The 17,235-nt window shown below is 43.8% G+C and overlaps 1 protein-coding gene across 1 annotated transcript; it reads right to left on the reverse strand.

Moving 5' to 3' along the window:
• Window positions 1-497: 497 nt before the first annotated feature.
• LOC129863205 (ADP-ribosylation factor-like protein 3) lies at window positions 498-5,750 on the reverse strand. The gene is made up of 6 exons (XM_055935123.1): window positions 5,240-5,750; window positions 4,869-5,012; window positions 4,027-4,143; window positions 2,103-2,153; window positions 1,727-1,912; window positions 498-1,048 (listed from the first exon to the last, which is right to left on the reverse strand). The coding sequence occupies exons 1-6, from the start codon at window positions 5,255-5,257 to the stop codon at window positions 995-997; spliced, it is 570 nt and encodes a 189-aa protein (XP_055791098.1). The 5' UTR covers window positions 5,258-5,750; the 3' UTR covers window positions 498-994.
• Between the last annotated feature and the right edge of the window lie 11,485 nt (window positions 5,751-17,235).

Raw genomic sequence — 17,235 nt, forward strand, 5'->3', positions numbered from 1 at the left:
CTAGCTGACACAGACCCTGAGTGGACAACATAGTCCAGGGGTATTCAAATCTTACGTTACGAGGTCCACAGTCTAAATCAGTCCCTGATACGAGGGAAGAATTAAAAGAAGCAGTGGAACTGGCATCAAGGTCAATAGAATTTAAGGGCCATAGTCTATAAAGACACAGATACTATTCTCTCTGTTGTTCACTGTGCCCTCATCGTGTGTGTGACCTACATTTTACTGAATAGTCTTCAGGAATATACAGTACATTAATGTACAATGAATTTGACACAGACCAAATCGTTTTTTGTATGTGTTTACCATTCCTGCCTCAAGTGTAATGACGACAGTGCCCACTGTGCGGCAGCACTGACTTACTGTCTGACAACAAGGCAACCAGTGACAGGCGATGGAATGCTGCTTGTCTACATTAATGGTACAAAGCAAGCATATCACATCAAGTATGAAGAGATTCTTCCAATTCAATATTTATTTGATATCACAGTCTCAATTCACACAATATAGATTTATTGTATTTTTTTTTTTACAAACAGTGAAACCACACAAACTACAAAATCTAACCTTTTTTTGTGAGTGTATGAATGAAGCCTTAAACTAAAGAGAGATGTTCTACTCAAAACGTTGTTGGGCTATTCGCCCATTACACGCTCTGTCCCTTGTTTTTACTTGTGCTCTTCAAGGATCGTGTTTTTCTTTCATCGACTAAATCAAAGAAAGTATCATTCCAGAGCAGTGGCAATAACCCTTAATGGGACCAGGAGTTGTGATTTTTCTCTTGTTGATGGTCTCTGTTGTGAACCCAAAATCTTCCATCCATTTTCTTGTGGCTGGATTTGAAAAGCCAGCAAGCTCTCAAATGTTTTGGGGACATCTTCAGAGAGAAGGCTATAAAATCTATAAAACCTGTCACCGTTGCATTGGGTGTCAACATATGTACGTGAAACACTCAAAAGTGTGTTTAAAAAGCATCACGTTGGATATTCAGGGGTTAGTCATCTCTCTTCTTATTTACAATGTTGTTGGAAATCCAGTTCATGCCGTCCTGTGAAAACAAATACATCACATATACACATGAAATATTCCAAGCTACAGAATTTCCCAAAGCAATCAAAGCATACACCGGTTGTAAATGTATACCGTACTGTGTTACGTATGGTCATAGGACATCATGCCTGACCTCCTGACCTGATCCTCCAGCACAGTACTCAGGGACAGATGATAATCTGGAGCTTTACACGGCATCCATGTTGTGTCACGACAATGAGGCAAAACATTTGTTGACCCCCCACCAGTTTGTTTTCGCTCTTAATTTCCCCCCTACTGAGATGTTGCTCCGACAACCCTACTGTAAACTGTAATGACAGAATCTCCTGCACAGTATGTGAAACGATCTGAAAATATTAGGAAAAGATTCTACTAATGACATGGTGGCCAGCAGAGAATAACTTCTGATTCTCCTGTGGGCTCTCAATTATTTTACTACATGAACAGAGTGAGAAGAGGATATTTTCTACAGTGCAGACAGGCTGCACTTCCCCTTCTGTACCACATGAAGAGGAATAGAACATGAACTGATATCGGATGATGCCTTTAATATCTGTCTTGTAAGTCCTAGAGGATGATACAGTACTGTTGTTATTTTATATCATGATACGGTGTCCATCTAACTTCATAAAAGTGATATGATTTGTCCTATTTTGAGAGAGATGTTGTGGCCTACCTGTACACCCTCTCCAGAGACAGCTGAGCAGGCCTGGATCTGCCACGCCCGGTCGCGGTATGTGTGCAGGTTCAGGCCCTCTGCGATCTCGCTGGCGGACGAGGCCGTGGCCAAGTCCTGCTTGTTAGCAAAGATGAGCACCGGAACCCCCTTCAGGTTCTCCTCATCAATCAGCTCTGATAGCTCCTGAGAGATCAAAGGACCAGCAGTGTTATCTGACTCAGAGCTGAACAAAGTCTTGGAGACTACATCTGTGTTGCCAGCACTTAAAGGTTTGCATGTCCACTGTTAATATGTAAAGCTTACTGTTAACATTAACGTTTTACAAGACAACACTTGTGGAATAGGGTATAACAGCTATTTCAGTTGGCCTCACCAGTCCTGTTTCTTCAAACCGCTTCTTGTCTGTACTGTCTATGACATATATCTGGAGGAAAGAGAAAAGAGGAAAGAAGAATAATGAATCAAACTGAGACATTTATTATCTTGTAACATAAATAAGATTGATTCTCTATTCGGTTTCTAGCTTTTATTGAGATTGAAGATTCTGAAGTAAACTAATGCCCAGTTTTTTCCCCCAACCAATAGAACAGGCTGTAGTCTAAATCTAAACGGTAGTTAATGGAAACTATTTTACTCTCTGAAACAGATATACAGTTGGGCAAAAAAGTATTTAGTCAGCCACCAATTGTGCAAGTTCTCCCACTTAAAAAAATGAGAGAGGCCTGTCATTTTCATCATAGGTACACTTCAACTATGACAGACAAAATGAGATAAAAAATCCAGAAAATCCCATTGTAGGATTTAATGAATTTATTTGCAAATGATGGTGGAAAATAAGTATTTGGTCAATAACAAAAGTTTATCTCAATACTTTGTTGTATACCCTTTGTTGGCAATGACAGAGGTCAAACAATTTCTGTAAATCTTCACAAGGTTTTCACACACTGTTGCTGGTATTTTGGCCCATTCTTCCATGCAGATCTCCTCTAGAGCAGTGATGTTTTGGGGCTGTTGCTGGGCAACACGGACTTTCAACTCCCTCCAAAGATTTTCTATGGGGTTGAGATCTGGAGACTGGCTAGGCCACTCCAGGACCTTGAAATGCTTTTTACGAAGCCACTCCTTCGTTGCCCGGGCGGTGTGTTTGGGATCATTGTCATGCTGAAAGACCCAGCCACGTTTCATCTTCAATGCCCTTGCTGATGGAAGGAGGTTTTCACTCAAAATCTCACGATACATGGCCCTATTCATTCTTTCCTTTACACGGATCAGTCGTCCTGGTCCCTTTGCAGAAAAACAGCACCAAAGCATGATGTTTCCACCCCCATGCTTCACAGTAGGTATGGTGTTCTTTGGATGCAATTCAGCATTCTTTGTCCTCCAAACACGACGAGTTGAGTTTTTACCAAAAAGTTATATTTTGGTTTCATCTGACCATATGACATTCTCCCAATCTTCTTCTGGATCATCCAAATGCTCTCTAGCAAACTTCAGACGGGCCTGGACATGTACTGGCTTAAGCAGGGGGACACGTCTGGCACTGCAGGATTTGAGTCCCTGGCAGCATAGTGTGTTACTGATGGTAGGCTTTGTTACTTTGGTCCCAGCTCTCTGCAGGTCATTCACTAGGTCCCCCCGTGTGGTTCTGGGATTTTTGCTTACCGTTCTTGTGATCATTTTGACCCCACGGGGTGAGATCTTGCGTGGAGCCCCAGATCGAGGGAGATTATCAGTGGTCTTGTATGTCTTCCATTTCCTATTGCTCCCACAGTTGATTTCTTCAAACCAAGCTGCTTACCTATTGCAGATTCAGTCTTCCCAGCCTGGTGCAGGTCTACAATTTTGTTTCTGGTGTCCTTTGACAGCTCTTTGGTCTTGGCCATAGTGGAGTTTGGAGTGTGACTGTTTGAGGTTGTGGACAGGTGTCTTTTATACTGATAACAAGTTCAAACAGGTGCCATTAATACAGGTAACGAGTGGAGGACAGAGGAGCCTCTTAAAAAAGAAGTTACAGGTCTGTGAGAGCCATAAATCTTGCTTGTTTGTAGGTGACCAAATACTTATTTTCCACCATAATTTGCAAATAAATTCATTACAAATCCTACAATGTGATTTGCTGGATTCTTCCCCCCTCATTTTGTCTGTCATAGTTGAAGTGTACCTATGATGAAAATTACAGGCCTCTCTCATCTTTTTAAGTGGGAGAACTTGCACAATTGGTGGCTGACTAAATACTTTTTTGCCCCACTGTAATAAGACAAAATAAAATGAGAAAAGTGCTAACATAATTTACACACCAACAAATCTGTGTTTTCCAGATATTTCTTCCAGAAGGGCCGGATCTTCCTCTGTCCTCCGATGTCCCACACGTTCAGTTTCATTCCGTGAGACGTGAGACTCTTAATGTTGAAGCCCTTTGGCATCAATGGAGAAGCAAAATTCATTGATCTAACACAGTTTAGCAGAACACAGCTTTATTCTGTTACTAGTGGTTCTAAATAAGCATTTATTTATAACATCATTTTATTAGAACCAAATCCTGACATGACCAGAAAGACAGATACAATGATATAAAACTTGAACCTTTTTTTGTTACCTGGAGCTTACAAAATGCGTGTTGCACCCTATCTGACTTTATGGTTAAGTAATCTTCAACCCCCGGATTAAAGTCTCAGCCTAGTCTCTATTCTTAGTCTAGCTAAATGTATCATTGCCAATGTGCTATTTTCTGCGACAGAGGGACTGCACAAACCAACCGGCTGTGATGCTTTGCTACCAGATAACATGGTATGAAGAAGAACCAAGTCAAGCATCACTTCTGTGGTATTTTAGAGACATATGAACATCTTATTTGATGTGTTAAAGTCCAGATTGGAGGATACTACTTGTCTACTTCCAGAGCCGCGTAGCGTTTGACCTGGAGTGTCCTGACCCTGGTACAGTCATCTAAGACATTGAAATAATCAGAGATCAGATTTTGAATAGGCAGGTAAAAAAAAAATGCTTCTATTGAGTAAGTGCCATTATGTGGTACGTTGCCTTGGGCAACAACCTGAGGGAGGAAGTGTCACAGGGTTGTCATTACAAAACTACATGGCCTGCTTATGTAAGTTCAGAGCACGCCAGGATCGGATCTGACCTGTGTGGGAGTAATGGTGTTGACATCCTCGGATGATAGCTGTTTTAGCAGCGTTGTTTTGCCAGCGTTGTCTAGACCCAGGAGGACTATCCGAAGTTCCTGCTCTGTGGTTCCTTTTAATTTCTGTAGCACCGAAAAGAACCCCTGAGCGAAATGAGACAGAATAGGATATTACAAACAGACACAGAAAGCAATTAGGAAGCTTGTAAGGGACTACTATGTAGTTTATTTGCAGAGAAAGTGTCAACTCATCAGTTAGCTTCTTATTAAAAAGGGAAAACAATCTGTCCCTGAATCACGCTCTAGGACTCATCAACATGTACATTCCCATCAAACTCAAAGATCAGCAGAAAGTAGCAATGCTGGATTACCTTTTGAACTTCTCCCATGTTGAATGATGTGCTTCAGAAGGCAGGAAAGAGGTCAGGTAAGAGACAAAGACTCATTCTATGGTGAATCGTCAGAGTTGAGCACAGTGTTGTCCAGCTGGTACCCTGTAAATAGGCCTACAGATAGATCCCTGGTCCCCCTTATGTCCGTTTGAAGCGTCCAGAGCCGGGTGGAGTCATCTCCTGCTTGGCCTCCCTCAGGAGGAGGAGGTGGGGGCCAGGGAGGGATTAGGGGGCCCCGATTAGCCCTCCCTGTTGTGCACGCCTTTCCTGCGCTTCCATTGGCTTCCGCCCCTCCCTTGCTCTTCCAGTTCCTCCCTTCCATGCATTAAAGACTTTACCTGGATTATCCTCCCCACCACCTGTTACAGGACACCCAGGGTTCTCCATCACTCTGAACCACCACCTGTTACAGGACACCCAGGGTTCTCCATCACTCTGAACCACCACCTGTTACAGGACACCCAGGGTTCTCCATCACTCTGAACCACCACCTGTTACAGGACACCCAGGGTTCTCCATCACTCTGAACTACCACCTGTTACAGGACACCCAGGGCTCTCCATCACTCTGAACCACCACATGTTACAGGACACCCAGGGTTCTCCATCACTCTGAACCACCACCTGTTACAGGACACCCAGGGCATTCCATCACTCTGAACCACCACCTGTTACAGGACACCCAGGGTTCTCCATCACTCTGAACTACCACCTGTTACAGGACACCCAGGGTTCTCCATCACTCTGAACCACCACCTGTTACAGGACACCCAGGGCGTTCCATCACTCTGAACCACCACATGTTACAGGACACCCAGGGTTCTCCATCACTCTGAACTACCACCTGTTACAGGACACCCAGGGTTCTCCATCACTCTGAACCACCACCTGTTACAGAACACCCAAGGTTCTCCATCACTCTGAACCACCACCTGTTACAGGACACCCAGGGTTCTCCATCACTCTGAACCACCACCTGTTACAGGACACCCAGGGTTCTCCATCACTCTGAACCACCACCTGTTACAGAACACCCAGGGTTCTCCATCACTCTGAACCACCACCTGTTACAGGACACCCAGGGTTCTCCATCACTCTGAACCACCACCTGTTACAGAACACCCAAGGTTCTCCATCACTCTGAACCACCACCTGTTACAGGACACCCAGGGTTCTCCATCACTCTGAACCACCACCTGTTACAGGACACCCAGGGTTCTCCATCACTCTGAACCACCACCTGTTACAGGACACCCAGGGTTCTCCATCACTCTGAACCACCACCTGTTACAGGACACCCAGGGTTCTCCATCACTCTGAACCACCACCTGTTACAGGACACCCAGGGTTCTCCATCACTCTGAACTACCACCTGTTACAGGACACCCAGGGCTCTCCATCACTCTGAACCACCACATGTTACAGGACACCCAGGGTTCTCCATCACTCTGAACCACCACCTGTTACAGGACACCCAGGGTTCTCCATCACTCTGAACCACCACCTGTTACAGGACACCCAGGGCATTCCATCACTCTGAACCACCACCTGTTACAGGACACCCAGGGTTCTCCATCACTCTGAACTACCACCTGTTACAGGACACCCAGGGTTCTCCATCACTCTGAACCACCACCTGTTACAGGACACCCAGGGCGTTCCATCACTCTGAACCACCACATGTTACAGGACACCCAGGGTTCTCCATCACTCTGAACTACCACCTGTTACAGGACACCCAGGGTTCTCCATCACTCTGAACCACCACCTGTTACAGAACACCCAGGGTTCTCCATCACTCTGAACCACCACCTGTTACAGGACACCCAGGGTTCTCCATCACTCTGAACCACCACCTGTTACAGAACACCCAGGGTTCTCCATCACTCTGAACCACCACCTGTTACAGAACACCCAAGGTTCTCCATCACTCTGAACCACCACCTGTTACAGGACACCCAGGGTTCTCCATCACTCTGAACCACCACATGTTACAGAACACCCAGGGTTCTCCATCACTCTGAACCACCACCTATTACAGGACACCCAGGGTTCTCCATCACTCTGAACCACCACCTGTTACAGGACACCCAGGGTTCTCCATCACTCTGAACTACCACATGTTACAGAACACCCAGGGTTCTCCATCACTCTGAACCACCACCTGTTACAGGACACCCAGGGTTCTCCATCACTCTGAACCACCACCTGTTACAGGACACCCAGGGTTCTCCATCACTCTGCTGGAAGAAGGAAAATATCTGCCTTATTTTGCTTTATTCTGGTCTCTGCCCATTATCCTCTAAGCCGTGATCCTTCTCCATAGTCTGCTTTCCTCAAAAATCTTGGTTTACTGTTTCAATGTTTCAAACATTGTTTCTGTGTTTTCCTTACGTAAGACAATAAAACAAAACATGTTGAGTCAGAATGACATACTGTATGACCATTCATTCATTGGTGACCAAAACCTTTGATTCCTCTGAGTCATGCTCATACAGCTGGAGAACAGTGGAGGCTGCTGAGGAGAGGAAAGATACATTTAGAAAGAGATATATAATTCATTCGTAGAGGAAGGCTGAAAAATAAGTTGAAGAATTAGAAAGTATTTTTTCAACATTTATCAATACTTAAAGAAACGTGTGTAGTGTGAACATGAGTCTTGACAGGGGTCTAACAACAAGCCCAATACCTCTCAATGGAGATACTGAAATACATTTGGTAGAATTCTCAATCAAGTGGTGAGGTAGGTAGGTGTGTTGAGCTCTACACTAATGCTGTCCATCTTGGACACTGACGTATGTGGACACAGTCATGTGGAAAGGGTTCTCACTAGATGGCCAAACTGCAAAGTCAAGTCAACTATATTGTAAAAATGTATGAAAACTAAAATGATCTTTTTGGTCTTAATGAAAGGTTGTGGTTTGGCATAAGGTTAACAGTGTGGTTAATGTTTAGGGTTAGGGTTAAGGTCAGGGTCATGGTCAGGTTTAAAATCTGTAATCAGCTTTTAAGAAGAGAAATTGTAGAAATAGGAGGATCTTCCGACTTCTCAACTTGGTCAGGTAGTCACGACCCGTGTAAAGGTTACCTCATCTACAATAGGACCTCCTGTTGGAAGCTGTGGGACACATGGCCATGTTTAAATTTAGATTGAGTGGTGAAGGGCCCCGGGGGATCAACCTTTGCCACTCAGACACATTGATTTACCTCATTTGTACAATGCACTCCAGGATATGTCAGAATCGATGAAATACGCAGTGATTGTTTGTGAATAATACCAAGGGAAATCCAGTCAGAGTCAAGCTGGGGTTCATTGATCACCATCAGATGGTTATATTTGACATCATGGATGTTTGTGTGAGGAAAATAGAACATAGGCCCAACCAATCTTCAAGTCTTTTTTGAGTCTCTCCATTGTGTTTCGTGTTTGAAGTAAAAATTGCTTCATGAAAGTGTTTCAAATTTGAAAGAATCACAACTTCATTTTACCATCAGAGGACCTTTACTAAAGAATTAGAAGCTTGGGTGTCCTTTTCTTCCTCTCTCAGTACAAACGCCTGCAGTTCCCTGGTCTGGGCCTATTATAAACCAAGTAGGGTAGTCTTTGTTCACTGTCCTCTAAAAGGGGACAGAGCCACAATAGAGCCAGTCTGGGCTGTCCCCCTTAGTTATGTCACAGTAATCTTTCTTAAATTGACTTTGCTCCTGCAGTGATTGTCGTGAGTGACATCCTCCCCTCCTGTACAGCTGCAGAGGGTGACAGTCTCGAGTCTCCAGTCTCTATCCTCAATTATTAATGTGCCAACCCTGAGCAACAGCTGAACCAGACTGTCAGAGTGACAAAAAACAAAGAGGTATTGCGTTTTACATTTACATTTTAGTCCTTTAGTGGACGCTCTTATTCAGAGCGACTTACAGTAGTGAGTGAATACATTTTCTTACTTTTTTGTACTTGTCCCCCGTGGGAGTCAAACCCACAATCCTGGCGGATTGCTACAGTTTACACATTTACATTACATTTAAGTCATTTAGCAGACGCTCTTGTCCAGAGCGACTTATAAATTGGTGCATTCACCTTATGACATCCAGTGGAACAGCCACTTTACAATAGTGCATCTAAATCTTTTAAGGGGGGGGGGGGGTCAGAAGGATTGCTTTATCCTAATCTAGGTATTCCTTAAAGAGGTGGGGTTTCAGGTGTCTCCGGAAGGTGGTGATTGACTCAACACAATGCAGTCCAGCACAAGTGACTGTTAAATGACTGTAAATTATATAATAGACATTCAAAAAGATTGTACATTATTTTGGAATATTATCAGACTTTAGAGAAAGCAACCCTGACAAAAATTAAATGACAACTATAGCAGCCCTACCAACCACTCTGTTTGGCCTCCTTACTTACTCACTGCAATACAAACACCTGGACTGCTAAGAGGAGAGGGTGTTGTCAAAGTAATCCTAGTGGTGACTACCTCTCAGTCTCGTGGCCTGATGCCTCTAGGCTCTGTCTCAAATGACACCCTATTCCCTATATAGTGCACTACCTTTGACCAGCGCTGGTCAAAAGTAGTGCACTATCTAGGGAATAGTGTGCCATTTGAGACAGAGCCTAGAGTGAGAGCTGAGAGCCCTGACAGTGCACGTCTGACTCAGTCCAGTTTGAGGCCCAGTCTGCTCCAGCTCTGGTCAGTTCCAAGCTGCACTGCTGCTGATACGTTGAGCGAGAGGATAAGGCCATACAAGAAGACAAAAGGGGTTGGGAGCTTATTCTGATGATGTCATAAACTACTGAGACAATTTGTGTTTTAAACTTCCATTGCACCCTGGAATCTCTTTGCTTTTCTATTGCCGATAAACTCTATTCTATCCCGAAACAAAAACATTTCTCTGGACTCACAAATTTCTAAGCAAATTGTCTCCGTGTTTGGTTTTAGTATTTGGTCCTCGTCCACCCATGCATCGTCTTGCCATGAGTCATCTTCGTCTGACGCACATTCCCACACTTATCCACCAGTATTATTCTGTACGCATGATGCCAGCCCTACAAGCTCATCTTTTCTCCTCAGGTACTCTCAGTATGACTGAGCCACAGGCAGATCTAATGTTTAGGTAACTGCAAATAATTCAATGTACAGTGAATGGTGTCACATAGAGTATATTACACAAGGATGGATGTCAATATTATTTTCTTGAATTAAGGAATTAAAACACGGTACTCACAGGTCTATACAGTGTAGGTCTAAATGACCATATGGGCATGTAGGCTGGTTTATGTTAAAATGGGTTATGGCGGATTACATGTTGACTGGTTCACACAGGTTAAGGAACAGACAGTCACTGTGAAACTGGAATGGAGAAGGAGGAGACTACCTGAGACTTTCCCCTGAGCGGTTGCTGTGTGTGTCTGTCTCCTACCCATTGAGTTTTATATCCATTATTGCTGTTGGTTTATGGCAGTGATGGTCTTTGTTCAGTGATAGGCCATCATCACTGTGAGCCCCAGACCAGTCTCCTGGCATCAGCGGCCCAAAGCTGTTCACCTTTCCTTTTCTGCCATTTCTCTCTCTGTCTACTCCAGTAGGCTCCACCACAGCCATGGAGACCTCTGCGTCCTGCCACTGTCCTTTGAGGAAAACAGCTGGAGATTCCAGAGAGAAGGTACAATACTTTATGTTAATTTAAACATGTGCAGTGGATATTCTGCCTCTTGTGAGGATTGTGGGTTTTTGGGGGAATTTCCTTTTGTGCCTTGTAGCTATTGTGACCATTAGGGCTATCTCTGATCAGATCCCCTTGGAGCTCCTAACCCTAACTCTAACCCTCTGGGCTATCTCTGATCAGATCCCCTTGGATCTCCCAACCCTAACTCTAACCCTTAGGGCTATCTCTGATCAGATCCCCTTGGAGCTCCTAACCCTAACTCTAACCCTCTGGGCTATCTCTGATCAAATTTGCCAGCTAGCCTTGGGTTGTTATGGAAGTTTACGGTTTTCAGAGAGTATGAAACATGCTCAAACAAGTAATATGAGTTTTGCCAAGTGTGACGTGATTTTTCCATTTGTTCCATATCTGATCAATGATTTAGTGTTTTGAAAGTATATTTTACAGAAAACAATAATGTTTAAAGAGTTCACCAAAGGTTTCTCTCACTTTGCCCTGAGAACTTCTCTCAGACGGAGACTTGGAAGACACAATACTGGGACCAGCATCAAACCACTGAATATCACAAGGGTAAATCTATAATAAAATTCACATGTAGAAAAATAATTGATCAACTAATTATTAACTAATATCAGACTTAATCTGAGCTGTGGTTTATGGTTGTGACAACGTTTGTTAAGTCACTTACAGTGGCTGGCAGTTTCTCATGGTTTACTGTCCAGTGAAAATCTCACTTTTAAAAGTTCCTATTCTGTTAACTTATACCCAAATTAATGTTGTTGACTTATCCTATTCTAGTATTTGTGACTAGAGCATAAATCGGAGAAAACACACTTCAAAAACCCCACCTCAAACTTGCTTGTTATTTCCTGATAGAGGATAATGTCATCCTCTGAGAAGGATGAGCTGGCCAGTCAGTGGTCTGCTCATACTGTATGAATACTTTTTATGACCGGTATACATCCACACCATTCTGTTGTTGGGGTACACCAACACCATTCCAACACAGAAAAGCTGCTTTTTAACATACTTCATAAAAACATTTTTGGAAGGAAAACTATTTAACTTGTAAGTCGCTCTGGATAAGAGCGTCTGCTAAATGACTTAAATGTAAATGTAAATGTAACTCATATTGTAATTAATTATAGGTTATATTTCACAGAAATATTGGTCAGTTTGACATACTGTATGACCAACACCCAGAAAACTCAGATACCACAAACTATTTCCAAGCTGTGTGTTGTTCAGTGTATTGATTTCATGTTTTGGTGTATACTATTGCGTCTGCATGAATGAGAATAATATTGCTTCAGACAAGGCGGCAAAAGGAGACATAGGTTTGTGTAGAGTGCACACACATCAGCTTGTGGTCTTGTTGCTATGGCAACACTTCCTGGCCATGTTTCTATGGCAAGACTTTCTGTGCAGTTAGGAAGTGGCAATCGGTACAAAGCAAGTATGTTCAGATAAGAACACTACCGGAACCCTTCTTCAGTGATCTATCAATGTCTCTCTTGGAATCTTTCAATGAACTGAAGCAATAGGGCAATGTTCCTAGTATTGGAATATGCAATATATGTGCAGTAAATTGGATTTATCAGTGTGTTTATGATTTAATCTGTCTGTCTGTCTGTCTGTCTGTCTGTCTGTCTGTCTGTCTGCCTGCCTGCCTGCCTGTCTGTCTGTCTGTCTGTCTGTCTGTCTCTCGCTCTCTCTGTCTGCCTGTCTCTGTGTCTGTCTATCTCACAGTCTCAGCTCTAAGTCTGCTAAAGATCACAGGATTTATGCCCCCCCCCCAAAAAATGGTACGTCATATATTAAATCATTGTGTTTCTGATTGTTGTTTCCCTAATCCAAAGCAGATGTATTCACTGGTTTATGTCTGTGCTTACAGGGTCTGGCAGTATCTGATGGAGGTGAGCTGAAACATGGAGACATACAGAACAAGTCAAAAGTTTGGACACACTCTTCCATGCCATCCCTAGGAGGGGTTCGTCACTTGTGTGGGTTGAGTCACTGACGTGATCTTCCTATCTGGTTTGGCGCCCTCCCTTGGGTTGTGCCGTGGCGGAGATCTTTGTGGGCTATACTCAGCCTTGTCTCAGGATGGTAAGTTGGTGTTTGAAGATATCCCTCTAGTGGTGTGGGGGCTGTGCTTTGGAAAAGTGGGTTGGGTTATATCCTGCCTGTTTGACCCTCTCCAGGGTATCGTTGGATGGGGCCACAGTGTCTCCCGACCCCTCCTGTCTCAGCCTCCAATATTTATGCTGCAGTAGTTTATGTGTCGGGGGGCTAGGGTCAGTCTGTTATATCTGGAGTATTTCTCCTGTCTTATCCGGTGTCCTGTGTGAATTTAAGTATGCTCTCTCTCTTTCTCTCTCTTTCTTTCTTTCTTTCTTTCTTTCTTTCTTTCTTTCTTTCTTTCTTTCTTTCTTTCTTTCTTTCTTTCTTTGTCTCTCTCGGAGGACCTGAGCCCTAGGACCATACCTCAGGACTACCTGGCCTGATGACTCCTTGCTGTCCCCAGTCCACCTGGCTGTGCTGCTGCTCCAGTTTCAGCTGTTCTGCCTGCGGCTATGGAACCCTGACCTGTTCACCGGACGTGCTACCTGTCCCAGACCTGCTGTTTTCAACTCTCTAGAGACAGCAGGAGCAGTAGAGATACCTGAATGATCGGCTATGAAAAGCCAACTGACATTTACTCCTGAGGTGCTGACCTGCTGCACCCTCGACAACCACTGTGATTATTATTATTTGACCCTGCTCATCATCAATGAACATTTGAACATCTTGGCCATGTTCTGTTATAATCTCCACCCAGCACAGCCAGAAGAGGACTGGCCACCCCTCATAGCCTGGTTCCTCTCTAGGTTTCTTCATAGGTTCTGGCCTTTCCAATTTAGACAGTAATAAAATTCAAGTTTTCTCTATTCAAAATCACACATTTCAAAGTGAAGCATACATTGTAGTTTCTGTATTACATCCAATACAGCCCTGTTTTTAATGTCTCCAGAGTTGAATGTGGTGCCAGAGGCGCAAGAGGCCAGTGTAGGCTTGTGTTCCAGCAGTAACTCCAATCTCCCCACAGTGCCCAGTGAGGAAGCCAGTGATGTGGGGAAGTTGACCAGTTGGGCTGTCAGCTTGGAGAGGCTCCTGCAGTGTCCTATACTTCACGGTGAGGGCTCAAGCTGACCGTATACAATCTTTCAAGCCAATGCCATGATGATCTGTTGTATACAGAGTTTTTGTGCTACTCTGTTTATTGGTCTCGTGTATTTGTTTCAAGGAGGGCCCATTGTTTTGAAGCGATAAATGAAGTAATTTAGAACAATTACATTGTCAACCCAACCGTTTAGTTTACATCACTTTAGATGACACATTGTTATCTGAAGTGATGGTTCCTATTTTAAAGCATTTTACTGACTAGGACACAAAACTAAGCTCCGCTACAAGGATTGATTGTCAAATTTCCCAAGAAATTAAAATGAGAAAGAGGCCCACGCATGAGTCACTTAAATAGTACGAACCATGTGGGTGTCTGGTTTTCTTCTTTGGGCTGGAGGATTTATGGGAAAAGAGATGAGATTCGCCAGTCTGGATTATGAGGCCTGTGGAGAATAGAGGGATGTGTGTGTGCTTGACAGAAATATCAGTGTAAACAATATAAGTCAAATATAAAGTCGTGCTAAGGTCAAATAATAGTTCTCAGACAGCGTCAAATCAGGCTGAAGATGATGCCTGGTGATAATGTATTGTGGCTGCTGGGTAGAAATTGGTGACAGAAATGTTTTTCTGTTTAAACCGACAGGCTTTCCTGAAGTCGGAGGTCAGTGCTGAGAACACCTTATTTTGGAAGGCATGTGAGAAGTTCCGACAGATCCCAGCCAATTATAAAGAGAAGGTACTTCACAGATGAAAAGGGATTTGGAAAGTTTGATAGTCTAAGAGGGGTCTCTATGAGTCAGAGTCTGACCATGTTTCTCTCCTGTCCAGTTAATCCCGGAGGCTCGCTCCATCTACAACACCTACCTCTCAGGCAGTGCTTCCCATCCCATCAACATTAATGACACGAGGAGTGGGACGTGATAAACCCTCACCTTGACATGTATCACAAGACCCAAAAACAGGTACACCACCATGGACACATCATTATAAAGTATATTAAAATACAATTTCATTTAGCAGATTATCTAATGTGACGCGTGCATACAGTTTTTACATATGGGTGGCCCTGGGAAGCGAACCCACAATCCTGGCATTGTAAGAGCCTTACTCTACCAACTGAGTCATTCAGGACAATATAATCTACTGTACCAAGGCTCACTAGAAAATAATGAAATATTCCTCTATTCCCCATACAGTAGCATGCCCATGTATTGCTGTGGGAAACACAGTAGCACAAATAAGTAATGCCATGGAAAACTGAGTTTAGTAACAAACATGGTTGTGCTGCCTGACTTGACGAGGCTTTTCCTCTGTCTCTCTCTCACTTCAGGTCTTCAAGCTGATGAAGTTTGACAGCTACACGCGCTTTGTTCGCTCCCAGCTCTACCAGAGCTGCATGTTGGCCAATGTGGAGGGCAGGCCTCTACATGAGGTGGGACCCCGCTCGAAGAGCACAGCAACCAGGAAAACTGCTGGGACTGACAGCGCCTCTCTCAGTGACAGGCACAAGGCTGACCAGAAACCCCAAAAGGTACTGTACAGTATTGTGAAGCTTGGCTATAATGTTTGTGCATAAACCAACTCATGACTGAGTATTGTTCTTAGAAACCAAAGGTCAAACCAGGAAAGTCTCTTCCTTTGGATGTGGACGAGGGAGCAGAGAAGAAGATGAAAGCTCTACAGAACAAGTTGACCAGAGACAAACTTCAGGAAAAGAGGTGCTCGTGGGAAGGTACAGTATAATACAATGGGGATAGCATTGGTTCAGAGTTTACGGTACAGTATATGACGTTTCTGGTACGGTGACCTACTGTACATTATTTGAAAAAAGGGTTATTTGGCTGTCGCCATAGGAGAACTCGTTTTGGTTCTAGTTAGAGCCCTTTTTGGTTCCAGGTAGAATCCTTTTGGGTTTCAGGTAGAACCCTCTGTGGAAAAGGTTCTACATGGAATCCAAAACCCTTTTAGATTTCAAATAGCTCCTTTTTTTCTAAGAGTGTACCTGCAGCTGAATATAATGCACCCCATTCCCTTAGCAGAGCTTGCTGACCTTGCTGCAGTCCTACAGAGGAGTGCCAGGCCGGGGTCTCTCTTCAATGCAGTAGAGGTAAGCACACCACACACCAAGCTCTAACTATATCATAAAATATGATCCGACAACATCTCCCTTTGAATTAACTTGTAACTTTTGCCCCCTTTCCCCGCAGCAGTTGGAGAGAGAGCGTTGGCGTGCGGCCCAGGCTGAGAACTGCTGTGTGTTCCTACCTGACGGTACTGCCTCCCTGGCTCCTTTCCATCTACACCGTGCTGACTGGGCTCTGTGAGAAGAAAGGCTTCCCCCTCTCGGATGCCATCATCTACCTGCAGGGCAAGGACAAGTTGAGCCTCAGTCAGATTTGGCTCCTACATGCAGAGCAGAGGCCAACTGTGTAATAAGCAGAATATTTTTATTTTATTTAACCTTTATTTATCAGGCAAGTCAGTTAAGAACAAGTTCTTATTTACAATGACGGCCTAAGAATCAGAATCACGTTTATTGTCCACAAGAGGAACATCTTGGCATAGCTCACACATGACATACACATGACACACACATGAACGCTACATGGAATTGTTCACAATAGCTCCTGGAATGAAACTATTGGTTTAACCCAAAATGGTGTCTGTCTGTCACTTAGCAACATCATAGGTGGAAAAGAGTTTCTATTGTTGATGTACCTGTCCTGTTTGTTCTCTTTCTGTTCTCTGGTTCCTCCACAGAAACCCCTCTCTCTGGACCAGGACAGCTCAGTTCTGAAGGAACAGCAGGTTTTTCTGGAGCTCAGCGTGACTTTTGCATGAGTGACCACATCCTGATATTCCATGACTTTTATTTATCCTTGAAAAGGAAAAGGCTCCATGCTTGCTCAACATTAAAAAACGTGTCACTATTAAAAGCTGGACATTTCGGCCTTCATCAATGGCCTTCATCAATTAGAAAAATGACACAGAGGGAGTATATAGGTCATAAGTCATAAGTAAGACAATTTTATCATCCTGTAATTAAATAAATCATACAACCAGACAAAAAGTATTTCTCAGGGTGGAGATAGTGTCCACAGGGAAGACAGTGGGTATTGTGGTGACGTCCAATGGAACTCTACAGGAAGC

The sequence above is a fragment of the Salvelinus fontinalis genome, chromosome 10, assembly GCF_029448725.1.
Source record: "Salvelinus fontinalis isolate EN_2023a chromosome 10, ASM2944872v1, whole genome shotgun sequence".
Classification (NCBI taxonomy): Eukaryota; Metazoa; Chordata; class Actinopteri; order Salmoniformes; family Salmonidae; genus Salvelinus; species Salvelinus fontinalis.